The sequence below is a fragment of the Nothobranchius furzeri genome, chromosome 15 (assembly GCF_043380555.1).
Source record: "Nothobranchius furzeri strain GRZ-AD chromosome 15, NfurGRZ-RIMD1, whole genome shotgun sequence".
Classification (NCBI taxonomy): Eukaryota; Metazoa; Chordata; class Actinopteri; order Cyprinodontiformes; family Nothobranchiidae; genus Nothobranchius; species Nothobranchius furzeri.
This window is the reverse complement of record NC_091755.1, coordinates 40,632,509-40,658,830: the sequence shown is the minus strand read 5'-3', so window position 1 is coordinate 40,658,830 and position 26,322 is coordinate 40,632,509. Positions and strand designations below refer to the sequence as shown.

Below are 26,322 nucleotides of genomic sequence, written 5' to 3'. Positions count from 1 at the left end.
ACGAATATCCGCCCCTCCAAAAACTTGCATCCACACCACCTCGTTTAAAAAAAAAACTCTGTCCACACGTACCCGGATAAATACGTTGTTAAGGACATGCCAGACCTGTAGGCGGCAGTACTTCCCCTGTTCTTAACCTCGTCCTTCGTCTGTGGTCTTCCGCGAGGAGCAGTAATTCCTCTTGCAAAAACAAACAAGCAGAAAGCGCTTGGACAATTGATAAAGCGAGCGCAGCTCTGAGGGCATCCATGCTGTCGGCTAGTGTAAACACAGGTCGCACACGTGATGTCAGCATTTTTTTGTCGCGGAAAGTGACGTTGCGGACCTTAAAACTCCGGTTTTGTCCGTCCACACGCAGACACCCAAAACGGAGAAAACGCAGATCTTCACTTTGGCCGGAGTTTTAAAAAAGATCCGTTTTCGTGTGAAAAAAACTCCGTTTTCGTGTGGATGACAGGCCAAAACGTAGACAAATATCTACGTTTTGGCAGATCCCCGGCTACGTGTGGACAGGGCCTTAATCACACCACCTGTGAAATGAGCCAATTGTCTCTCATCTTACGGTTTTTATATCAGTCACCTAATGAAAGCCAGTCAGAAAACCATATAGAGCCACTTTTACTATTTGCTGTTAAGAACGGTGTTTGCAAGAAGACAACTCCTGTGATCTGTGTGAATAAACCGTCTCCCTGCTCTGTGACCCCAAGTAGAAACTCAGAACACGACAGATCAAGCATTAGCTGGATCAGTTAGCAGCTTTTTGAAACAACCAGCTCTGGTCGAGCACTCTGTGCTAGACCCCGTTTAGTGCTCACCTGTATTCTTGTCAAAGGTGTATCCTCCTAGTCGAAGCGTTATGCCACAGTGATGGCAGGTGAAGCAGCTCCGATGGAAGAACTTTGCCTCAGCACTGATGCGCTCCACCACGTACATCGTTTGACCACAGAAGTAACACAGCTCACCGTTCCCCTCTATCCCGGTCTCAATGGGCTCAGGCACTGAGGCAGGTGGAGGCACAGGACGGTCTTCAGGAGACACGAGAGGCATCGAAGCCTGAGGAGAAGATGGTTAGAGGGCTGGGTCAGCAACCCTGACACATTACGTTTGCTTTTTTTTTTGCGAGTTTATTTGATAACAATTTAAAGATAAAACATCTGCAGACAGAGATATCAAAGATGAAACTCATTTTCTTTAACCTCCATGGTCTTTACTTCTTGGGCTTGGTTCTCAGCTACCAGCTTTTCCTGCAGAAAAAAGGAAATTCAGCTGCATGAAAAAGAAACACCTGGCATTCCTTTAAGAACGAAGAATCACTCCACAGTTTTAAGCTAAAACCATCTTACGTGATGAAATTATGCGTTATGAATGACTCTCAGCTGCTACCACGTAAAAATGTAGCTAAAAAGCCCTGAAATTAACTGGGTTCAAGTCATTTCTGTGTTTATCGTTTAATAAGCTCGACTAATAGTTGTCGCCGTGCATCAAAGGATTACTTTCTGAAAGTTTTATTAAATTCATGATACTTGGTAGCGTGCGCAGAAACACACACACACACACACACACACACACACACACAAGAACACATGAAGGCTGCACCCTCCCCTTTCACGCCATGTTTGAAGATATCTTTATCAAATGTGTGTGCGGGCTGTGTGACCGGTCAGGTCCAGATTCAGCGAGCTTACCTTTCGTCTTTGCAGAGAGCTGTGCTTCAGCTTGTTCAGAAACAACACAGCTGATTGTGTCCGGGAGAATCTCAGGGTCTTGGCAGGTCTCGGAAGGCCCGCAGGTTCTGTCACCAACAGGAAACGGAAATGCTGAATTTGAGAAACTGACAGTTTTCACATTGTCTTGTAAAAAAGGCTGAAATCTTAAGATGCCTGAGTACACCAGCTGCCCATATATGCTGCTTTTCAAAAATCTGCTTTAAATATTCCAACAGCAGATTTTTAGCCTCCTATTTCACTTTTACTGTATCTTCCTAAGTGTCACAGAAGCAGCAGCAGAATTAACTTGTCAATCCAAATAAAAACTCGTCAGCAGCTGCTGCTATTGCGCCCCCCCCCCATCCTCCAGACGGGGTTACTGGAGACTGACAGCTCCCTCCTTTCCTCCTGCATGCACGTCTCTCAGCAGAGCGGCTTCAGACACGAGCGTTTATCACACCCGCTCCAGCTCATTCACCGCCTCTGAGCCACATCGACACATCTACACCACAAGAAACCGTCAGAGAAAAAAGAACGAACACTCTACCTCTGCTGCCAGCAGTCAAGAGAAAATCCCTCCCACAGCTCCGTGCTGGTCCCTGATCAGCCAGCTCAGTGCTGACTGTTTGCTCAGTCTGCTGCTGGGCTGGCTCGGTGCAGGAGAGCCGCACGACCAGTACAGGCTGCCTCTGAGCACAGCACTAGCCACTTAAGCCCAATGAATTGTGGGTAACTTGCTCTTAAAGACGCAGCTCGGACTGGATTACCACTGCACACTTATGTATGAGGACACTTGACTCGTAAGGTGATATTAATTCAGTGCAGTGTCTAAGCAACCAAGTTACGTAAGATTATTGCTGCCGTCACTAACAGCTAGCTTCAGAAATGGAATCAATAAAACCATACGTCGATTTTAGCGTTTGATAGGAACATGATGAGTGTTTGACTGTTCATTAAAATGAAGCAGAGACAAATGTCTACCTTTTGGAGGCAAAGAGAGGGCATCTTTGATCTGGGTGAGGTAGAGGACCATGGACAGTTTGTCTATCTGTCCACTGGGAGACATGACAGGGGGGATGCCCAGCTCCTTCTGTAGAATCTTGAAGGCCAGCTGGTTGTTGTGAACGCTGTCCGACTCATCCAGAGAAGATATGTCACTTTGGAGGAAAAGGAACACATTATTATTATTATTGATTCATTTATTAATAGCGTGTTGAGATTAAAAACATCTATTGAAATTGATTGTGGAGATAGGTTAAATGATATTTTTCTTTCCTGCTATAGATCGCTCTTAGAGCGACCTCAGTTTGGGAGAAAAGTTCTGACAGAAATATGCCAAATGAAGGGCCACATCAACTTGATCTGCAGCAAATTTCCACCTCAAATAACCACAAAATAAATTCATGAAACGTGAAACCTTCAGTATTAATAAAGTCGCGGTTCAGAGTACAGTTCTTTAATTTAAAGGGCTTGTTCAGAGAAACCATCTCATTAGTGATGGACCGATATGAAAATTTTGGGCTGACACTGATATTAAGATCACTGCTATGGCCAATAACCGATATTTGCCGACACCGATAAACTGACATTAATCTGCCAAAGTCAGCAATTTTGTATAAAATGAAAATTATTAAAGCTGAATTTACATCATCATGTACACACACACCACACACATTTATGCTTCTCAGACGGTTACATTCACTGCTCACATGACTAAACAATTACACGTCACCCCCACACCCTCGAAAACGGGCAAACAAATGGAGACAAGATGGAAAAAATATCGGTTATCAATATTGGCCCGGTTTTATTTATCGGACCGATACAAATATGCTAAAAAATGACTAACATCGGCCAATACCGATATTGATGGCAATATATTGTCCATCCCTACATCTAATATTGTTTTTTCTTCTAAATGCAGTTGTCAAAATGCGCTGCATAAACATGCCAGTGACATTTTTCTTACAGATGGAATATGGAACATTTTAATAAAAAGCTAGATAAAAAAATACCTCCACGGGGCGTTAAGATGTGTGCTGAATGTACAGTTTTTCCTTTAAAAGTTAAAAAAAAAAATTAAAATTAAAATATCTACCAGCCACTAGAGGACACTGCTGTGCTCAAAAGTCAGCTCAGCGAGGCCATGCTGGCACTGTGTAAAATAGCGGACTTGACAAGTCAAGCAGCTAACTCTGAGCCCAGAAGACGTTCTAACGGTAAATACTGTTGTAAAACAAACTTATTACTAGAAATTTGTCCCTGCACGATTTGTCTCTGAACATGGAGCTGGAACATGTCTGCAGTGAACCAACATCCTGACGGCTGGAAAAGTAGTTCTGTTGTTGCAATACCCCCTCTGAACACCAGAGTTCACCAGAATGTTTGCCAGAGTGTCCATGTTCCATATTCAACCTTTAAATCCTCATCAGCCGCATTAGTTGCAGAAAGGAATCCGGTGGGAAAGCGAGCAAGGCAGAAAAGGCCAGTCTCTTCTACGTCACTGAGAAAACTAGCATTCGTGGCTCTGCTCTTGGTTTATGACAACAGAGGAATGTTTTAATTTAGCAGCCAGGAGGGAGCAGAGGGCGTCTTGGTGAGTAGAAGCTAACCGCTACAATGAAGGCAGTGTAAGAGTTGCATTGCTGTTAGCCAATCAGAGGCAAGACATAGCAAACATCTTAAAAAGTAAGACTCACCGTTTTCCACCCCATGTTTTACACACAACTAGAGGTGAGAATCATGCATTTGAAGTAGGTCAACTCAGTGTTTCACCAACATCCAACCTCAATAGGACTACTTTATTCTCCGGTAGGTGAGATTTTGAGCATGTAAATTATATGTGTACTACGTGTGTAAATTAGCAAACCGAGGTCTAAAATTATTCTGCCCAGCAATGTTTTAAAAGCAAAGTTATGTTTGTAACTCCTGCCTTCACTTTAACATTTTTTTTTCAATTAACGGGAGCAACTCACATTGGATGAAGTTGAAAGTGGTGAATCAGAGCACACAGAGCCAGCCCGGACCTCCAGGACTGGGTGAAGTCATTTATTTTCACGTTCTTATGGCCTGTGGTGTGTTTCTGACACCATTTTAACAACTCCTCATAACCACTGACTGACTCTGCAAAAGCAAAAACACATAATCAGTCATCACTCTGCCATCTTTAGACATTCCAGCTCTCAGTTACATGTAGAAACTGTAAACATGGGATGCTTCTGGGTCAACTTAACTCTAAGGAAAACAAAAAACTACACACAAGGACATACGTGCCTTTAGGTGGGTTTTAGGGCTGGGCGATATGGCCTAAAATCAATAACACGATATATTGAGGATTTCACCTCGATAACGATAAATAGATGATAACTACAGGTGTGCGCAGAAACAAAACTCGCCCACTAGATGGGGCTGTTGCATGTATTACATTGAGTGACTCAGGGTGGTACAGCTTCTTAAAGGGACATGAACGTTGCCAACCTACACACATCTTTTCATGTTTTTATAATCACATTTATTGACACGGGAAAAATTACATCGATAAGAGTCAGACATTTTGATAACGATAGATTTTTGATTTATTGCCCAGCCCTAGTGGGTTTGTACAAATGAGCAAATTACCTCGACTGCGCGACCCACTTTCCTTCTGTCTTGTACTGGTTGGGCGACTTTTATCAGCATCGTACAGGTGCTGGACCTGGATTGAACAAGAAGTGGTTAAACTCATTAAAGATCACAGACTGAAGCTCGCAGGAAATATTTAGTAGGTGAAGTTAAGAGCAGACAGCAGATATTCTGTCTCTCTGTTTAGACTGAAGCCTGATTCATGCTTCTGCGTCTGAGACACGCAACGCCATTATCCGTCCTTGCGAGCCTGCTGGAGAGCCCTGCAAAGACGGACGGAGTCGAGCTCTCTTTTCTAAACATCCGTCCGTCGAGACGGAGAACACAAGCTTGTGATTGGTCGGAGCACCGCTGTTGTCTCCACCGCCGCCATCGCACCCTCAAAAACATAAAGAAAGCCGAGGATAACTAGCGGCAGACACAGAGAAGCTTGAAGAATACCTCGCGAAAAAAACTCTAAAAACATGAACGTTTAATTCTCCCGTGACTGGAGGAGTGAAAAGATGCGCAGCAAGCGTTTTATTTGTGGACGGAAATGACAGGAAACGTGGGTTTAGAGGTGGCGAGCACATGAAGAGGTGGAGGAGGATGAGAGACAAATTTGTCCGTGTTAAAAAGTCTCTTATATACAAAACACAATATAAACACACCATCTTGGACCGATACATGACAGGATACCACAGAACAGCGCTGCGCCCTCTGCTGTCCTGGCGGGGAATTGCTTTGCAACGCTCCCCAGGAGACGGAGAAGTATGTGGGCAAAATGTCTCCGTCCGTCCGTGTCTGTCCCTGTTGGAGCTGACGGAGAAGCATGAATCAGGCTTGAGACAGTCTCTGTTCTATATTTCACAGACTAATCTGTCTCCATTACCTTCACGACAATAAAGAAACTGATCCGTCTGTGTTGAGTAAATAAAGGATAGCAGTACTGACCTGGTGGGTCTGAATGGAGGACAGGTTGACACTCTGGTACCGCGTTTTGGGATCAATGCTGTACTTAGAGTAAACTTTGCTGGTGTTGTCGGTTGTGGTCTGGGAGAGGAGCTGGTAGATGCTCTCTCTGGAGTGAACAGGTCAAATTAAATCACATCAAAATGAAAAACAAGTCTGGCCTACATTTCTTATCAAATCAAAAACACTTTAAAACAAATTTTAACAATCTAGATAAGCTCAAAAAATTATCTACTAGCATGCTAATTATCATATAACTGATGAGACATGATGCTAATTCAAAGTGCAGTGGTTGCATGAGTGAATCCAGTGCTACACACTCATGGTGAGAAAATATACATATTCTAATTTCAGTCCTTGTGACCAAATTGGACCATTTTAGCAGAATCCGCAGTGTTTCGGGTTTGTGTGACAGTGGCACTGTTAGCAGGAAACAAGAGAACAGGAACAAGTGCATTACATAATCTAGTTTGCCTGGCCATGGTGAGAACTGTATCTCGTGAAGTTGTTTTCCATCAACTCAGATATGTAGTTACCTCTCAGCTAGGAGTTTCAGATGTGGGACACCCATACCCCAGCTCCTCACCATCCACGCAGCATCAAAGGCGGCAAGGAAACCACGGGCAATGCCTGTCCCCAGAGGCCAGAAGGGCTGCAGCGAACAGAACAGTAAAGTTGTCATAGACTGACATGGGCCGCTGACAGGTTTTAAGGTAGTCCCATGTAGGCTTTGTTGCGTTTCCTGGTTTTTCAAACGCTACAGCATCAAAACATGAACCTCTTTCTGTGGTTTAAATATTTTCAGCATGGTCCCAAAACTGGCAGTGTAACAAAAACAGCTCTTGTATTACACCAAGCTAATTGCTAGCAGCACATCTCAAACAGTGGGGTCTTGAAAGTAACCCCCATTTCACACCAGCTGCGTCTGCAGCGCAGTTTATTCATGAGCTATGTTGGGTGATAAGCATTCCTTCAATCAATGCTAGGCCCTTGATTTTCTGGTGTGTTTTTCCTTCGTTTTTGTTAAGAAAGCTGCTGTCATGGACCTCCGACCTGATTGCTGCCATCAACAGTGGATCAAGTGATCTTGGGGTTCTGGAATCAAGGGACTAATGCATAGGACTCATAGTTCCAGCTACTTTGTGGTTAGAGTCCTACTTAACTTATTGGATCTTTTGAGATCCGCTAAGCTAATTCTACTTCTCTACAACTACCCCCACCGCTGGTGCTCCCAAAGGGTGAACCTTGGGCCCATTGGTCAATTTATTGTTTAAAAAAATAAAGAAATAAAAGCCCTCAACAACATTGCTTTTTAGGATGATGTCCAGTTCCACCTGCCCCCAGTACCACATTGCAAGGATTGTACTCAACCTTTACTAAGCTGCTTTAGTCAGATCAGACCCAGGGTAGTCGGTCACATTTTCCCCTTTTTTCTCTATGAAGAAATCTCACGGTGCATTCAAAGGTACTTTTAAGTTTGATGAACAGCTGAAATTGGTTGACTGACAACCTGATGGAGTGTCCAGTGCTTGCAGCGGTCTCTTGTAGCAACTGATCAATGTAATTGTGTTTAAATGGCAATACTGATGCTATAAGCTTATACTGAATGAGTAACAGATATGTATTCAAGCCAATTTCTCTCCTAGACATCCTTGATAAAGATGCTTGCTTTAATAAACACCTACTTAATTAACTGGGGGAGCTTGGACTCCTATGCTGAGCCAAGCCAGAGGGAAGCTACCAGCAGGCATGGAACAACACCTAAAAGACCATTAGCAGGGTGATGGCAGGCAGAAGCAGGGTGAGTGCAGAGCAGCTAAAACTAGGCTAAGTGCCGACACAGGCAGACCAGCCTCCCCTACAATCTTATAATATCCATCTATCTCTGAATTCAGCTAAAAGATAGAAATTCTATGTACCACGGAAGCTGATGGCAGTCATCATAGCAGCTGTGTATACCATGTTACAGAGGCCACGGTGGAGCCCAACAACATCAGCGAGCAGCAGAGGAACTGTTCTGTGGCCTTGTTAAAGATAGGAGATGTCAACCAGGCAAGTCTCAAAACTGTCCTGCCAAATTATACCACAATATAAACAATGACACTAGAGAAAAAACTCTAGACAGTCTATCAACATTAAAAACCGTTTTAAAGCTGCTCCCCCGAGTTGGGAACTCTGACCATTGGACTGCAATCTTTAGACCAGCTTGTAAACAAATAAATCAAAAGTGAAACATTACAAGCTGGTGAAAAAAGCTGTATGCACACAAGCTAGAAAACGTCATCCAAGACATTAATGGCAGGGCTTCAAGCACATCAAAGATTAAACATTTGTGGGCGTGGACTAACTAGGCCATCAGATTCCGATAAGAGTAGCAGCAGACAGTCCGAGTGCATAGTCACACATCAGAACCCCTCTCAATGAGCACCACCCGAGGGGAGCATCCTGAGCCTGCTGTTGTTCAGCCCCCTGACACGACTGCACGGCCTGATCCAGCAACAACCACACCATAAAGTCTGTGGACGACACAACAGTCTGACTCATTGGGAGTGCACTTAAAGAAAGGAGGTGGAGCAGCTTGAAGGGCGGTGCATATTACAAGACCTGACCATCACCATAGACAATACAAAGAATATGGTTATTGACTTCAGAAAGTCCAGGATAGATCACCACACTCAACTCTCCATAAACGGTGCTGCGGTGGTGAGGGTTGGCAGCATAACCTTCCTGGGCATTCATCTCGCTCATGACCCGACTTGCTCCATCAACTCCACAGCAGTCCGCAAAGAGGCCTAAAGTGCAAGTAAAGGCAGGACTCCCCATTCCTCACCTTGTTACACCCCCAATGATCTCTTAAGTTGTGACTGAGTATGTGCTTTTATGTTTGAGGTGCTTCGCTCTGTCGTCTGCCAGGGGGTAGGGCTGGGGTGCCTCCCCCCTTGTCACCCATTCTTTTATTTCTGCAAATGAGAGTGCCATGAAGTGGCTGCATACCACAGTCAGCCTGAACCTGTGTTGTGTGTTTAATGTGCTGTATATCTGCTCTTGGATGAATTGTGCTCAAATTAAATTTCATTGTACCGGGAAACTGGTTCAACGAGAAGTGATTCTGATCTTTAGCAAAGTAAACAACTTGGAGGCTGCAGCTTCAGTAGATTTAGCATACACACATATAACAGCATCATCTGAATGTAGATCTGTAAAGAGACCACTTTCCAGGAAATCATTGACAGAAAGACTAAATGATAAAGTGCTTATTACAGATTAGAGCTGAACTAATCAAGTTAATCGATTATTAAGAGATGACAACTTATTTAGTCATCGAATAGTTGTTTTACAATCATTTTACCGTAAGTGATTTATTTTTAATACAATCCGTTAAATTTGTGACCAGTGTGTGGCAGTAACGAGCCACCAATCTACCAGTGGAGTAAAAGAAGAAATCAGCCAATAGGTACCCTTGTTTTCATGATGTACCACACGCATGGCTGACGTGCATACTCACGCTGAGCAAGATGGCGGAGCAAGGTACAGGAGAAAAACAGAAATGATCAAACTGAAGAAAAAGCCCAAACAAATGCGCCTACAGTATGAGACCACTTCACTCTAGATGCCGTAAAAGGACGGGTGACCTGCAAGACACGCAAAAACGATCTAGCATGGCACGGAAACACGACTTTTCTAAATGAACATCTGAGACAAAAACATGGAGTAAATGCAGCCTGGTAAGGTAATAGGTGTAACTTACAGTACACTAAACAGGAGGGTATTATCCGAGCTTGGTTCCTCACTATAATATGGATCACTTTTTTGTAACTTCACTGTTTCGCTGAATTTGTTGTAGTACAATTTTACATGGTATCTTTGTAGCATACCAACGTTCATTGTGTTCTACTGCTGATTGACAGATGCTATTGTGAATATCCTCCATGTTGTGTATCCTGCGCTTTTCAAATTAAGCACATCGGTTCATAAGAATGTTCGAGAAAAACAGCACAAACCCATAACTATGTTCCTCACTTGAAAAAGTACAACTGCATGGAAAAAGATGTAGGCGAGCGGGGTGCGGATGAATAAAACAGCATAGTTATACTTGTATGCTTTAAAATCTACAAAGGTTTTAACTTGGAGTGTTTAAACAAGCAAGAAATACGAGAAACTTCTATTTAGTGTAATTTTGTCAGAAAACATGTTTTAAGTGTGTTGCAAGGTGTTTTGCAGCCTTAAAACATAATTGTAAAAACTAATGATTACTTCTTCCGGATTTCTCCTGCTGCGGGTTATATTGTAGATTAACAACAAACGATTAATCTAAAAATAATTGACAGATTAATTGATTATGAAAATAATAGTCGCAGCCCTGTTGCAGATCCTTATGCAACACCTTAGCAGGAATGAGCATGACCTACTTTCACATTTTCCAACTAGTTTGACAAATGGGACGATATTCAAGCTACTTAATAGTTTTCTCCTGTTTTGAAAGTATATGATGTGCTATTTGTTTAAATCAGAAAAGTATCTTCTGTGCTCAAATCTACGTATACATTGTCAGGGTTTAATTTAAAAATTACACAATTCTCTGAGTGACGAGCACTCATGTTATCAAGTTAGTCCCAATAAACCTGAAAAAGTAACATTCTTACCTCCACTAGGCAGTCACCAACCAGAGCAATTAGCAGCTTCTTGCCCCTCCTCTCCCGGACCAGTGAGGCATTCTCAGAACGGTGCATGCAAGTGAAGTCAAACATGGCCACATCTGGTTTGCGGGCATGATTCTGAGCAAACTGGAGGTCAGGCAACTGGCCCCCAGTGGAGAAGTATGCAGCATCGTGAGCATAAAGGCACAAAGCCACATGATCCACATTTCCAGGAGCCAAAAGTTGATCAGCATCGTTAAAGTCCTGTAGATGCAAAGTGGCATAACTCAAGACCTTTTCTGAATAAAGCCGGTTTGTTGTATTAGATTGGAGAAGGTTGGAGAAGAATACAAACTGATTCATTGTTTATCTTTAATTGGTAGAGCTGCAGTTTGTGCCAGTGAACATAATAAAGGATGTTGTGATCCCACCTGTAGAATGACCCCCCTCTCCAGTAAGCTCTTCTTCTTGGCAGTCATGACAAAGTAGTGGGTGTCGTCTCTGTAGTAAACAATATTCTCCAGATCAATAGCTGGCAAGAAAGACAGCACAGTGGGTAAACATACCTTCAGATGGGTAGAGTCATTGTTTAAATACTTCTACTGGTAGAAATGGGTTTAGGATGGAAATCTCATGGTATCACACAGGAGATTAAATCCCTTCAGTGGGTGCGACGAGAATAAAAAGACTTCTTACAGTTCATGTAAATGCTCTCTGAAATCAAAATGTAGAATGGGACTATCCAGCTCACCTGTATTTGTACAGAGCCTTCTCGGGGTTCCACAACCCCCCAAGGCACTTTACAACATCCATGCACACACTCATTCACACAATGTTGATGACGAGACACACTGTGGCTATCCTGGGGTGCACCGACGGTAGCGAGACTGCCGAACACTGGCGCCACCAACCACCACCAGCAGGGTTAAGTGCCTTGCCTAAGGACACAACAGCGACATTTCGTGCTGGGAACCGGGATCAAACCTACAACCTTCCACCTATTGAACCTCCAGAGTATTCCCACTAGGGATGTGATTCTTAGAGCAACTCACGGTTTGATTCGATTCTGATTCTTGGGGTGCCGATTCGATTCAGAATCAATTCTCAATTTAAATCGATTCACAATCAGTATTAACAAAGAGAGTCAGCTCCAGGATGAACTACTTTGTTGTACAAGTTAGTTGAACCTATGGGACATTTTTATTTGACTTTAAACTGGTCATGCTCCAAAAATGCTAATTTACAAGGTAAAATAAAGTGATTCTAAAACTGTAAAAAGACGTAATGTTTTGACCAAAAGGCAACATTTATTTTTGCTTACCTTGTAAAATATAACAAATCTGTAGTTACCCAACAGTAGCTTTGAAAGTAATACGATCAAATACTTTTCAAGTACGTGTAGAAACAAGTTACATGAGTAATCCTGAGTGCTCATTTATCAACTTAGAAAATAAATATGAGAATATCTCAAATTTCTGAGTATGGAAAAAATGACATTCGAGTGCCGTCTTATCAGCAGATTCAAACATAAATCATCTCAATTTATGGGAGCACAAAAGTAAACAGAGGACTGACTCTCCTAACAAAGATAAAAACGTGCATCTCAAACCTGTAACATGCCAAATATTTCAGTTCTTGGAATCGATTCTGAACCTTTGTGAATCGATTCTGAATCTTTATAAATAAGAATCCCGATTCAGACTTGAATCAATTTTTTTCAGCACCTCTAATTCCCACTCAACTTCAATTGCTGTTGTTTCAGAAGTGGATATTTAAACTTATTTTCTTAGTCTTGCTGTGAATTTCATTTATAATAAAGTCCTTGCATTCATACAAGAATTGTGTAACATTGAAGGAAATGCATGATTACGGAAGTGATTATTGCTTCCTGGCAAGGCATCTTCTGTTGTGTAACAGTCTGATCAGTCACCTTTAGTACAAAAGATAACTTGTAAGGGTTATGCCTATGTGGAACGAGCTCAAAGAGTGGATAGAACCCCCCTACAAAAAAACGTACCAAAATCCTTACACCTCATTCATCACTGTAAATGCCACTCTGCTAAGAAATGCCTTTTCTTTGTAAGATTTCATTGAATCGTCTCAAGTGTGTTGGCCAAAAATGATACTTCTTTTAGGTCAGATGGTGCTTCTGTAAAGAAATATATTTGCTGACATAATTAAAACAGCTATTGTTTTCTATTGTACCCCACTGCAGTAACCTTTCACTTCAGTTATCGCTGTGATACAATAGAGATGCATTCACAAAGCTGGCAGAATGTGGAGGTGAGAAACAACCAAAACACCTGGTTGCTCCAATCAAAAAGCAGAAGTAGCCGTGGAGCTTGTTCCTAGGAGAGGCTATGTCACGGAATTTGTCCATAGGTGGATATAATCTAATAAACCTGGGTTGCATAATCTCCACTTCCCTTTATCTTAAAGTGATGTTCTCAGTGAGTGCCATGAGGAGCCATGAAGTGACCAGCTTGCACAGAAGACGTGACATTACACACAGCAGAGTTTTACTGAAGTAATAATGAAAGCTACACATTAAATGTGATTGGACAATCTTCACTCCTCTGGTGCCTCTGGTGTAAAAATCAGACGAGATGCAACAAAACCGTTCAGACAGGGGTCCATTTGAAAAGCATCAGTTATGTATGTCAGGTCCACAAATGAAAGTGGCCAAGGTATATTTTGAAAACACCAAAACACTTCAAAAACTAACTATGGTTTTATATTTGAAGTCTGGTGAAAAGTGGAAGAAATTTAATACTTTTTTCATTTTCATACATTCCTGTCGTCTGGATTTCTACCTGTTTGAGAGAGTAATTGTTGGAAGAACTTCTGGTTAAAGATGCGCGCTACGCCACTGATCTCTGGTACTTGGGCCTCAGCTGTCGTGTTCCCATTGATGAAGTTGGCTGTGATGCCAATGGCCAGTTTTCCTCTCAACTCCTTGTGCTGAAAACCTGACAGTTTGGGGGAGGGGGAGAGTGTAAAGTTTATCTACCTAAAAACACCACAAAGTAAGCTTTCATTTGTAGGCGATATATAATTCAAAACTGTAGCAATCTGGTTTGTGCTTTTTATTGCAGCTGAGTGAAAAAGTGCTTCCAGTGTGTGTGTGTGTGTTTAGCTTACCATCAGGGACGAACCTTCCTCCTCCTGCAGAAATGAAGACATCAAACTGGAAGGCTGCAGCAGGATGAGATGGAGGCTCTATTTTGGCCCTCCAACCTTTCAAAGACAAACGTTTCTGTGTCAGTAGATTTCAAAATAACCTTAAAAGGTGTTGAACACTTGTTCAGTCAACACATTTGCAGCTGAATCAGGAAGTACAAGTCAGCAAGAGGACAAAGCAGCTTCAGACGGCAGATTTTGGACATTTATTTCCTGATATTTGGACAAATCACCTCTGACTGGCTAACAGCAACGCGACCCAACTACCGACTGTTTGTGCTGCAAACGTGGATGTTTTATCTTCACAAATAACACAAGTCTGAGGAGTTCTGCTGCGTGGTGGAGTTGCTAATGCTAACAGTTAGCTTCTACTAGCAGAGATATTCCTTGCCGTTTCCTGGACGCTAAAAACAACAACAGTTTTACCTGCTGTGAGTCAAGATGGGTGAGTCCATGTTAAGTGACAGCGTGACATAGATCTGTCAGGCTTTTCAAATCCTAGAGTTTCGCCAATTATTTTCTATCAGCAGCTAATTCAGGATAGGTGTAGGAGACCATTTTCATGTTCAGCCTGCATGAAAAACTCAGTGACCAACGATAATCAGAATTCATGATTTTAGTAGTAGAATTGATGAAATCATGGCGATACGACACACATCACGATACCGGGGAGACGATACAATATATCACGATATATTGCAATACATTCAGTCAAACAATATTAGTGACTTTCAGGACTGAATTTATTGTAGGAAAATTCAATAAACAGTCCAAACTGTATTTAACATGTTTTAACATGTGGTATTTGAACCATAACAGAGGGATTTACATTTCTGTGGTGGAAACAAAACCCTGCTCATTGCTGCCCACTAGTGGTCAGTGTTTGAATTGAACCAAAAGAAAAGAATATACACAAATGTTTGCATGTAAATTCTTCCAAAATTAGATACACAGCTTTTGAATATCTATATATCACTGTAAAAAATCACAATATACTGCCATATCAATATTTTCTTACATCCCTACTTTTTAGCGTTCTACAGTTTTAAACCTCAAGCACATTAGTAGCTAACAATAAGAACAACAAAGGTACCGTTTTCTCCAGAGGGTTCCTTTAAGCCCTGGAACTCCACAGCAGTGTGCACCTCAACCCCAAGAAGAAGACACACTTTCAGCAGTATTAACTGCAGCTGACGAATGCCTGAAATCAAAGACGCCAGAGCCAAAATTATTGAAGCTAATTTTTCTTATTTATGCATCAGACATGACTGAACATTAAAATCCTGGCATTCACTTAAATACTGCATGTGGCTTGTTAATATACCAGGAAACTGGTTGTGCAATTTTTTCTTTTGTGCTGCAATTTGGGTCCAATGCCTCTATTAACACTATGAACACAAATAAAAACATTTTCACTAATTAAAGTCAAATTAGATTTACCATGATTTTATTTAGAAAAGGGTGAAACAGCCAATGAGATGAAGACTTCTAGGTCTTCTGTACCCATCTCCTCGCTTTCTATCCATATGGAAACCCTCTAAATCTTGCCAAGACCAACGTGCATGACTAGCATTAGTCTGGTTAAAGCAGAAACCTAGAGTGGAACATCAACTCGTTGGATGATCCCAATTAAATTTCAGTTTCTTCCCCTTTTGTTTAACAAGGTCCCAGGCTGTCATGGCTACCATCCACATTACAGATGGACAACTAGGGCTGTCGCGGTTGAGGAATTCCTCCTGCGGTGATTCAGGGTGGCTTAATATTGCGGTGTGCGATATTATTGCAGCCCTTTTTATTGCAGTACTATCTGAACATGTTTACACATTTAAAAAAGGTTAAAAATTGCCGTGCCTTCTTTAATAACACTTTACTGAATGCAGATCAAAGGGCAGTAACAACACTGATTGCAGTAACGTTTGTTTCTCCGACAGTCAGAGTCCGACTGAACTTAAAATCAACAAAATTCAGGAGGTTAAACTTTTAAATGCAAATTTGGCTGCAGCATCTAACAAATAAGAAACAAGTCCCCATTTTGTTTAGTTGTTTAAAATCAAGCATAAAAAATTACATGTACCGGGTGCGCGCGCCGGGGGGCGGGCGCACTATCATTTCAATTTCACACACACGAATGACGGTGCTTTATAGCTCGGTCACGTCCTTGTTACCCACAAGCAAAACCAGCATGTTAACCATATACGGTTTGAGAGAGGATCTGAGAGGGGTGGCAACATTTCCAGCAACACTGAAAACCCTCTCGGATGGTGCGCTCGTTGCACTAACGCACACGTACTTGCGTGCGACTCTGAGGAGCAAAGGGAATCTCTCCCGGTTGTTGCTCCACCATGTCGGGGGGGTTTCTTTAGGGTGGGTGCATTCCTCCTGCAGGTAGCGAGTGAGCTCCAGCTCGGCTCAAACTCTCTTCAGGACGGTTGCAGAAGCAGTGCTTGTCCGGGACTTCAGCAGGTCTCCGAGCGTTTATTATTATTATTTTTGCCGCTGGTGGCAGCTCTGTCTCGGCCAAGGACTCTGGCTGCGCAGCAGCTGACGTACTAAAAACCAAAGTGCTCCCAAAGGAGCGAAGTAACGTTTCGTTTTGATACCAGTGCAGCCATCCTTCTCAACATGCATCATTGAGTTGAACCAAGTTCAGTAATCGCGGTGGCCCATGATGCAGCGCGGTGGGTTTCTTCATATTGCAATATTTCATTTTTGCGGTTACCGCGACAGCCCTATGGACAACACCTAGATCACTCTACAAAGTGCAGATATGAATTACACTACAATCTATATTTAGAGTCACAAGATCACAAGAATGAGCAGACATCAGATGCACCACAACAAAACAGCAGTAGAGCTGTGAGCATGAAACATTTTAATTATGCTTCCATTGAGGTGTGGGTGAAATAAGAATATTTAAAAACTATTGATGATTGGATGTGTTGCCCACCTGTTATTTCCGAGTACTAGTATTTCAATGTAAAAATATTCTTAGACAAAATTTTAATCAATAATTGATCATATAATTGTGATAATTTCACTGTAAAACAACCGTAAAAGACACTCACTGATGTGATCTAGAGAGCCAGAGCAGAATTTTCCATAGAACATTTTGGCTCCGAGCTCCCGGAGGTCATAGATGGTGAATGGCCAAAGGTGGAGAACGTTGTTCCTGCTGAACTTCTCTCTCTTCTCCAGAACCACCACCTGAGCCCCTAACAGGGCCAGCTCGATGGCCGTTCTCAGCCCACATGGTCCAGCACCCAGAACCAGACACTGGCAGAGAGGACAGAGATAATCAGCAGATGGGAGCAAGCAACAAAAAAGTCATCAGGAAAAAAACAAAAATGATTTAACACTAATGCACACACGCACACAGGGCCAGGATAGACGACAGCCAAAAAAATCATGGAAAAACAAGAATAAGTCAAATAAAGAATTAAATAAACAATTTTTTAACTACATAAGATGAATCTCAGACAGCCTGTACCTTGTTGTTGATACAAGCTGTTCCTTGCTGATAAAGTTCTTGAGATGCTCTCTTGTCCAACTTGGCCCACAATGCTTTGGCCTTCCAGAAGTTCAGCCGTTCCTTTATCGTGGAGTAGAGGCTCCTGGAATTCTTGGGATCGACGTGCAGTTTTCTACACAGCTCAGCAAAGTGCTGCTTCACATCCTGGCAGGTTTGGGCTTGGACAAAGAGCTCAAAGACAGCATGTGAAGGATTCACAGGGCTCTGTATCTCCATAGCGGGCGTCAAAGGTCCAGGTCCATGTAAGCGCTGAGTTTTGTTGTTAAGCTGTGAAAAAGGAAGTTATAACACGGCATTAACACCTCCCAACAGGAAACCATTTAACTGTGACAAAACATTTCCTGTACATGATCAGAGAGGAGCAAAGTTCTGTCGTTGTTTGGACTTCTAAAGGTGATCCAGGCTTTATGGCTATCCTCCTACTGTTTTACAGAAGGTCCCTCCACACGCTCTTCCAATTACAGTCCAAACGTTTAAATGGCGAGTTCCTCAGCAGTCTGAGTCATCTCCGACTTCCCCTTAGTGGTTTCTTTGATCGACCCTCTCTCTCTTTTACAACTACTTTACAAAAGACTAACCAGACCTCATGTGTCATGCTCACAGACTTCCTGAGGATGAATCAGCTTCAGCAGATTTTATCTCAGAAGGTTTTCCACATGTTGGGGCTGATTCACCTGACTGAACAAAATCCTCAGAGAACACAAACTCTTTTGGGGTATATCCTCAGAACATCATTTAGTTTTCTGCAAATGAATCAATGTTAATACCAGGGGCGGCGTTAGGCCCGGCTACTTGGGCTGAAGCCCCGGATGTTTCATGATAAGCCCCGGATCTAAATCGCGGAAGTAACATGCAGTACCAACGTCCAACAGAGAGGGAGCAGCTGGCAGTAGTTTGTATACAGCCTGCTGAGCCTCCACCACTGAAGAAGAAGCCCTTCAGCAGCCGGCTTCTTCTACACTCTCTGCCTGAAACGCATGAGTGAAGATGGACATAAGGACGTTTTTTAGACCAAAAGTACCGCAACAGAACCCCAGCTTTGATGAGACTGGTGCTGACTCAGGTTTGTGAGTCTTATCTGAAAATATTTGTTGTGCTGCTGGTTTGCCTAAAGTTAGCTTACTATCAGGTAAAGTTGTTGGAGAAAGAACAGGAATATTTACTATCATCTCACACTAAACACTAACAGGAACAATACTCTGCCCTGAATATGCTGAATATGTAGCTTCAGATTAAACATTATGTGGTACAAGACATATACTGTATATATATGATGTTGACTAGTGCGTGTGCGCGTGTGTGTATGTGTGTGTATGTGTGTGTTAAGCCCCGGATCTTCTTCAGTCCTAAATCCGCCCCTGGTTAATACCAGAATTCAGTAATGCTGTGGTGTCTTAAACCTGTTAAACTAATCATAATCACTCTGACGTGTCTATATCAACAAACCTTTGAATAAAAATATGGAACTTTCTTCTGTCTCCTAAATCATTCTTATAAGTCTATAGATTCAGCAATTTTTTTCACTCCAAGCAAGAAAAAGTGATTAATTTTCAGAAACTCTCATTTTAAAACATTTGCAGTGGCCTCTAGTAGGAATAACTGCTTTATAAGTCGTGCTCTGGGGGGGTGGGTACGACAGCGCCAGTGCACCCGTTTCAGCACAGAGAATTAAGCCAGAGGAGAAAGTAGCTTCAGGCGACAGGATCTGGACTCTCGCCTCTGATTGGCCAACACCAATGTGACTCTGCAAAATTGATGTTTTACCCCCACAAATAACAATCCTGAAGGAGTTCTGCCACGGCACTTAAAGCGCCTATGTGCGGACCGGCGTTTAGCCGCTGTGCTAACAGTTTCCCCGCCTCTAAAACGTGCTCACATAAGGGTCAGAGTTTGCTCAAAGTTTTGCACATTTCTCTGTCGTGTTTCTTTTTAAATCACGAAGGTAGCCCAGAGAATGACTTACGCATTTTTCAGACCCCGTATCGTTCAAAGGGAAGCTTTACAAATGAGGGCCCTGAACCTTTGAGATGTAGAGGAACGAGAGATTGACATGGTGAATGCAACTGTGATGCTGTCATGTCAGTAGGGCTCCGAACCTCTAAGGGATGATTCCAATACTTTGGTAAATCTACGACACGAGGAACTAAGCCGGTTCTGAAGGCAGAACACAGTCCTAGCAGGGTGCACCTGATGAAGGGGCTGGTGAGTAGGGATGCACCGATGGATCGGCATTTGATCGTAATCGGCCGATAGCGCCCCTATCGGTTTTGATCGGAGTTTTCAAAATGGATCAAAGCAGACCGATCAGGTAGGGTTGTCACGGTAACCAGTGTAGCGGTAAACCCCAGTAAAAAAAAAAAACAAGTTGACAATAATAATAATAACCGTCTTGTTTTTTAAAAAAAAACTATTATCTCGGTGGATTACCGTGGCTGCGGTGTAGGCGCGGTGACCCTTACCAGCCACCGTATCATCTGCTGAAGTTGCCGGTGGCACATGCGCACTTTGTTGTTTACAACCAAAACTTTCTTGAAGCTAAAGCTGAAATAATGGCCAAAGGAAGAGACGGCAGCGCTCAGGAGGACATTTTTTATCCCTCAAAGAAGACAAAGTGGGAAGTACGGGCATCTTTTGGATATTTGAAGAATGCCGAGGGACAGTTTATAGAAGACGGCTATCCTGTTTGCAGCACGTGCAGAAAAAGTGTCTGTGAAAGGCAGCAACGCTTCAAATCTCATGACACATCTGCGTGACCATCACCCACAACTCTACAGTCAACGCAAGGCAAGCTAACGTTAGCGCTTTAGCTAAAATGCGTGATCCGAGGATTTGGGTTGAGGGAGAATGCAACGAGTCGCTATATAAAGCAGCCGCAGCGCCGCTACCTGCATATAAACCGTGTCACGGACACCGCCATGTTGAAATGACGCTATGCATTACGGGGCTCCCAGGGGCAGATAAGAGTTGGTCTCTCTCCGAGAATAATTATGAATTTAACAACGATTACTGCCTGATGACATTTTCCCACATCTGCAAAGCTCACTGGAAGGACACAAACCGAGGACAATATTTTCCTGATATAGGGTTTATTACTCAAGTAAGGGTAAAAAAGTATCTGATTAGAAGGCTACTTGAGTACTGAGTATCATCTGATCTAATATTTTTAAAATGATGACATCAAACAGACATAAAATAAGAAGTTATGGGCAAATATTGGTATTTTAAAGACTAAAGGGAAAAAATGTAAACAAACAAACAACATAATTACAAAATAACACATTTTAGGCTAAATTTAGACACAAACTGAGGACAATATTTCCTGACATACAGGTTTTTTGTGTGAAAATGCAGCATGTTAAAAAAATACCACGATAATACCGAAAACCGTGGTAATTTTGGTCACAATAACCGTGAGGTTACATTTTCACACCGTGACAACCCTAATACAGACCATTTTAGATTAGGTTACATTTCCTTTATTCCCAGATTATGTAGTTTGTAGCACTCATTATAATGTTGTAGAAAATTTCTGGCCAATCCATGTGATCGGTATCAGTGATCGGTATCGGTGATCAGCATTCTTTGATATCGGTATCGGTGATCGGCAGCAAAAAACCTGATCGGTGCATCCCTACGAGGAATATGAAATTTGGCATTCAAGTCAGAGCTTTACATAAAAACTGTATTAATTCCTCAACGTTATGCATGAACAGTGAGAACTACCAAAGAAGCCAAGCAAGGCTTTGACCTTTGGCCAGAAAAGATAAATATTTCATATCAAGATGTCAGGTGAACGTCTCAACATGGAGAGATGGGCTGCAAACACAAAAAAGAAGTAGGGGTGGTCTGCGAACACAAGACAACCTGTCAAATCTAAAAATAACACATACCTCTTTCAGCTGACTCAAAAGTAGGCTGCTGTGTTTATACTCACCAGCCTTTTGTGTTTGAACAATCTTTAAAAAGGTATTAGCTGAAGAACACAAACCCACAGCTACAACACCTTCTGACACACAGCTAAATATAGTACGTGAGAGAAAAGTCTTCTGAAGTCATCGTCTCATCTGACTACTGCTGAGCAGGAAACAGGCTGGTTTTAGCTTGGAAGCATAAGACATAATCTAAAGGTAAACTGACCTTGCTTCACCCACAGCTGGTGGGTCATTGTAGAGGATCGGCCCACCCAATCACAGACGTGGCTCTGGTCCTTGTGTCAGGATGTTGGCAGAGAGAGGAAGACAGAAACAGGAAAATGAGTGAGAGAAATAAATCCATGCCACTTGCTGCACTTAGCAGGATCCAACAACAACAAATACCCTTGAGGCATTTAAAGGCGTGCTTTTAAACAAGTGGAGCTCACAGTGATGGGAAGCTAGAGGAATGTTTGGCATTTGGAGAGCTGGTCTAGTCTCAACATGTGTTTACGCGCTGACCGGCAGATCCAGACGATTTAAAAGACATATTTACATTTAAAAAAGTGGAGCACAAACGATATCACAGCGGTCACAAAAAAAAACCCACAGGAAATGTCACTAAACATTTTTAAAATTAAATAAGTTTTACCCCAACAGACGCGCGACACAGCCTTCTGAACCGAGCCGGACTTCGTCCCGGAGCTACGGGGTCAGGAGTGGTTCTGGCAGCTTTCCGTTCAGCTCTTTTCCGGGTCCCGTGTGTGTGTTTGTCCTCCAGGTAAAGAGAGCGACGGCGTACCTCAGCTCGTGCCCGACCTGACTGCACAAACAGAAACTCTCTTCCGGGACATTCGCTTCTGTTTCAGTGCGCGCGCGTGAACCTGCGCACCTGGGCGCGTGACAAGCAGACTCAATTGACTGTCGGGAGCAGGTAAGGATGAACTGCTCCAAGTGCTAATTTTACTACTATTGCGGGTTTTATTTAATACTCTACGTGTGCTGCCGCTGTTTCCCTGTTGTTTGTCAGGACTCCTTTATGATTTGTTGCTTTTCTGTTTTAAAGGTTTTTATTTTTTATTTATTTATTTTTTAAAGAACTTTTATTGAACATTTGCAAAACGAACAAAAGCGACTACATTTCAAAATTTGTTAGCAGAATGACATTACAGAGTAGCTCCGAAGTCAGTGTTCATCTCAACTTGCATTTTGTAGATACAATTCAACTTGGTTTAGTAAGAAGACAATAAAAAAAAGATAAATAAATAAATAAAACAATAAATCAAAACAAAAATAGAACATGAAAGGATACAAGTAAGACAGCATTAAAACTCAAATTATATGTGTATATAAATAAAAATTTTACAAGAGGGAAGTTAAAGAGCAAACAAGGTGTATATCATCCAAAATGCGGTTAGAGATTAGTGTTCATAATGAAATTATAAAGCTTTATAGCATTGGGGGTTGACATTTTACCTAAGGATCTCGACAGCAGTTTAATTTCATTTTTGAGATTATTCCACGTAGGTGGATTTTTGAGATATCGGCATTTGTGTATGAAAAATGTTGTTATGATTATGAGATTATTAATTAGAAATGCATTATTTTTATCTTTTAGTATAATGCCAAATATGATATCTTCAACTGTGAAATTGTTTATATAAATTTGATTGGAGTTCAGCCAATCCTGGAGTGAATTCCACATCATTAAAGTTTGATCACATTCATAGAAAAGATGTTTGGTCGATTCATCGTTTTGTTTGCATAAGTAACATTTTTCCACATTGAACTTAAATCTAGTTTGTATAAAATGGTTAGATGGGTAAATATCATTCAAGGTTTTAAAATGGACTTCTTTATACTTTGGGGGTAAAGAGAATTTTAGATAGTTGGTTCTCAAAATTTTAATTTCTTCTTTTGAAAAGTTGTGTAGTAACGAGAATCGGAGTATTGTGTTCGGATAAGAGGTTTTGTTTAATTTGTTTCTCAGGAAAATATTATTACATTTTTTATTGAAAATTTCTATCCCATCAACTGCTAATATTTTGAGTCTAGGGTTAAATATATAACCAATAGAAGCTTTAACTAGATGAACCAGAGCACTTGGGATATTTTTATCTTTTCTGTTTTAAAGGTTAGGCCTACTACTGCACTTTGGTCCGCCATGCTGAGCGGGAAAGTGCCTCAGAAATAAAATTCACTTGACGTATTCAACCTCCAGAACAGCCTGGTTGGGGGTGACTGACAAGTCGGACCTTGGATGTGTAGGCAGGAAGGGTGTGTCCTATCCTGATCAGGATTCACTTTTTTCACACACCACATCTCTAAAACACTAAAAGGGAGAAACCTTCATGAAGATGTGTTGTTTCTGAGATACCACACGGTTCTGAGGTGGGTAGAAAGCAGGCAGACAGCTTTATCCATCAGAACTTTATTACATGAGGGAGACAAGCATCCATTTGCAGTAGTGATGCACCGACATGAAATTTGTGGGCCGATACCAATATCCGATATTGAGATCACTGTTATGGCCGCTAACCGATATTTGCCGATATCGATATACTGATATTAATACTTCTAAAATCAGCAGATTTTGTATAGAATAAAAATTATTAAAGCTGTATTTACTTTATCATGTACACACATCACACACATTTACAGTTCTGAGATGATGTAAATCACTGTTCACATGACTAAACAATTACACATCACCCCCCTTACCCTCCGAAACAGGCAAACAAATGGAGACGAGATGGAAAAAATATCGGCTGTTAATATTGTCCCGGTTTTATTTATCGAATCAATACCGATATGTTAAAAAAATCCTAACATTGGCCGATACAGATATTGATGCCAATATATTGTCCATCCCTAATCTTCACCCTTCTCTCTGTAGATCTCAGTTTGTGATTTAATTAAAAATATGTTATTTTCTGCCCCCATTGCGATTTAATTAAATGTTTTCATTTATTGTTGTTATGCTTAAATCTGGAATATGTCAGTATTCCCTGTGCACCAATGCTGCCTTTTTAGATGGCATCATTAGTTGTGCTTCCATTACTGGAGCTCCAGGGATGTTCTTGGCATAGGGAAAAGGAGACAAGCTGGTTCCCAAAGTCAGAGACTCTCTTGGTCAGCTTGCTTCTCACACCAAACCTTCCGTCAGGAATCTTGGTGTGACCTTTGACCCAGCTCTCACCCTGGATTCTCATGTCAGTTCTCTTGTTCGCTCTTCCTTCTTCCATCTCAGGAACGTTGCTAAGCTGAGTCCCATTCTGTCCCACTCTGAACTTGAGACAGTTCTCCACACCTTCATCTCCTCACGCTTAGACTACTGTAACTCTCTTTTCACGTGTCTGAGCAGAACCTCCCTGAACCGTCTACAGGTGGTTCAGAACGCCTGTGCTCGGCTTCTGACCAAGTCCTCCAAACACACCCACATCACCCCGCTTCTCCTCCAGCTTCACTGGCTGCCAGTCAACTTCAGGGTTCATTTCAATATCCTGGTTCTGGTCTATAGGGCCTTACATGGACAAGCACCATCTTACATTGGTGATCTTCTTAGTCCCTACACCCCCAGCAGGTCCCTGAGGTCCAGTGATCAAAGCCTACTGGTTGTGCAGCACCAGGCTAAAGGTCAAAGGTGACAGATCATCTGCTGCTGTGGCCCCCAGACTCTGGACCTCTCTCCCCCTGAGCCTGAGATCAGTGGACTCAGTGGTCTCCTTTAAAAAGCAGCTGAAGACTCACTTGTTCAAGCTGGCTTTTGTATGACCTTCTTCACCTCTCTCTCTTTATTCTGCTCCCCCACCTATTCCACCTTCCTCAGGATCCACTGGTTTCCCTCTTTCCTGTTCACTCTCTTTCTTAACATTTTTTAATCACAGTTGTCTATTTATTGCTCATTTTAAATATATATTTAAACATTTTCTAAATGCTTTTATTTTTTGTTTTTGTGAAGCGCCTCGTGATTTTTATCTTGAGAGGCGCTATAGAAATGATATTTTCTTCTTCTTCTTCTACAGAAACACCCCGTTTGCTGAAAAATGATTCTTTGCACCAACTTATAAGAAAAAATTTAAATAAGGCTTTTAGTTTAAATGTATTTTTGAGCTCTGTGTTGGTAAAATAAGTTCCAAAGAGGCATCTCTTTATAAAGAGTCACATCTGCTCAGCAGCTGGCTGTTCGAACACAGTTGTTTAGATCGTGAGCTCTGTGTCACTAAACCTCGTATTACACTCCTCCAGTTTACCTTTTTGTTTTGTCAAAAGTTTAAAAAGTCACAGTTAGCTGTACGGTGGCTGCAGCAATGAACCAGTTTGCTTATCTGTAGCGTGAAAGTCAAACTGAAACCAAGATAAAAGTCTCGAGAAGAGGAAATAACATTCCTCAGTTAAACCAGACACAATGACACAACATTCAGAAAAATGTGAACAGTCGGGAAATGGAAGACATTAACTATCAAAGTACTAAACGTTTAAAGGTATAGGCGTTTACGGATGTTCAGCGTAGCTCTGAGTTCACAGGTGAAGTTGTATAAAAACTAAAACTAAATTCTAATCAATCATCAGTTTAAAGCCGTTTTGTCCTATTAGTGTTAATTAGCATCTTCAATGGCTTGAAAAATGGTAAAGAAACACATCTACCAACTACTTTTTGAAACTTTCAGTCAAACCCTGTCTCGTTGTTGATGAGGCATTTTGCTCTGAGACAACAACAACAACACAGGAATGTTTACCTTTATTTGTCTCTCCACTTTTCGGTGTAAAATAGAGCCCTTCTCGGG

General features: G+C 41.9%; 1 protein-coding gene across 1 annotated transcript in view; it reads right to left on the bottom strand.

Annotated features, from left to right (window-relative positions):
• mical1 (microtubule associated monooxygenase, calponin and LIM domain containing 1) overlaps nt 1–22,322 on the bottom strand; it is a 34,158-nt gene extending 11,836 nt beyond the window's left edge. Inside the window, exons 1-17 of the mRNA XM_054745680.2 lie at nt 22,188–22,322; nt 21,762–21,831; nt 17,583–17,891; nt 17,161–17,368; nt 15,189–15,296; nt 14,057–14,152; nt 13,729–13,884; nt 11,347–11,447; nt 10,922–11,179; nt 6,815–6,930; nt 6,261–6,387; nt 5,325–5,400; nt 4,682–4,829; nt 2,688–2,863; nt 1,686–1,792; nt 1,197–1,244; nt 816–1,053 (exon numbers count right to left, since the gene is read on the bottom strand). Of these exons, the coding sequence (XP_054601655.1) occupies nt 816–1,053; nt 1,197–1,244; nt 1,686–1,792; nt 2,688–2,863; nt 4,682–4,829; nt 5,325–5,400; nt 6,261–6,387; nt 6,815–6,930; nt 10,922–11,179; nt 11,347–11,447; nt 13,729–13,884; nt 14,057–14,152; nt 15,189–15,296; nt 17,161–17,368; nt 17,583–17,840 (2,221 nt within the window). The 5' untranslated portion in view covers nt 17,841–17,891; nt 21,762–21,831; nt 22,188–22,322. The remainder of the gene's footprint in view (nt 1–815; nt 1,054–1,196; nt 1,245–1,685; nt 1,793–2,687; nt 2,864–4,681; nt 4,830–5,324; nt 5,401–6,260; nt 6,388–6,814; nt 6,931–10,921; nt 11,180–11,346; nt 11,448–13,728; nt 13,885–14,056; nt 14,153–15,188; nt 15,297–17,160; nt 17,369–17,582; nt 17,892–21,761; nt 21,832–22,187) is intronic.
• Between the last annotated feature and the right edge of the window lie 4,000 nt (nt 22,323–26,322).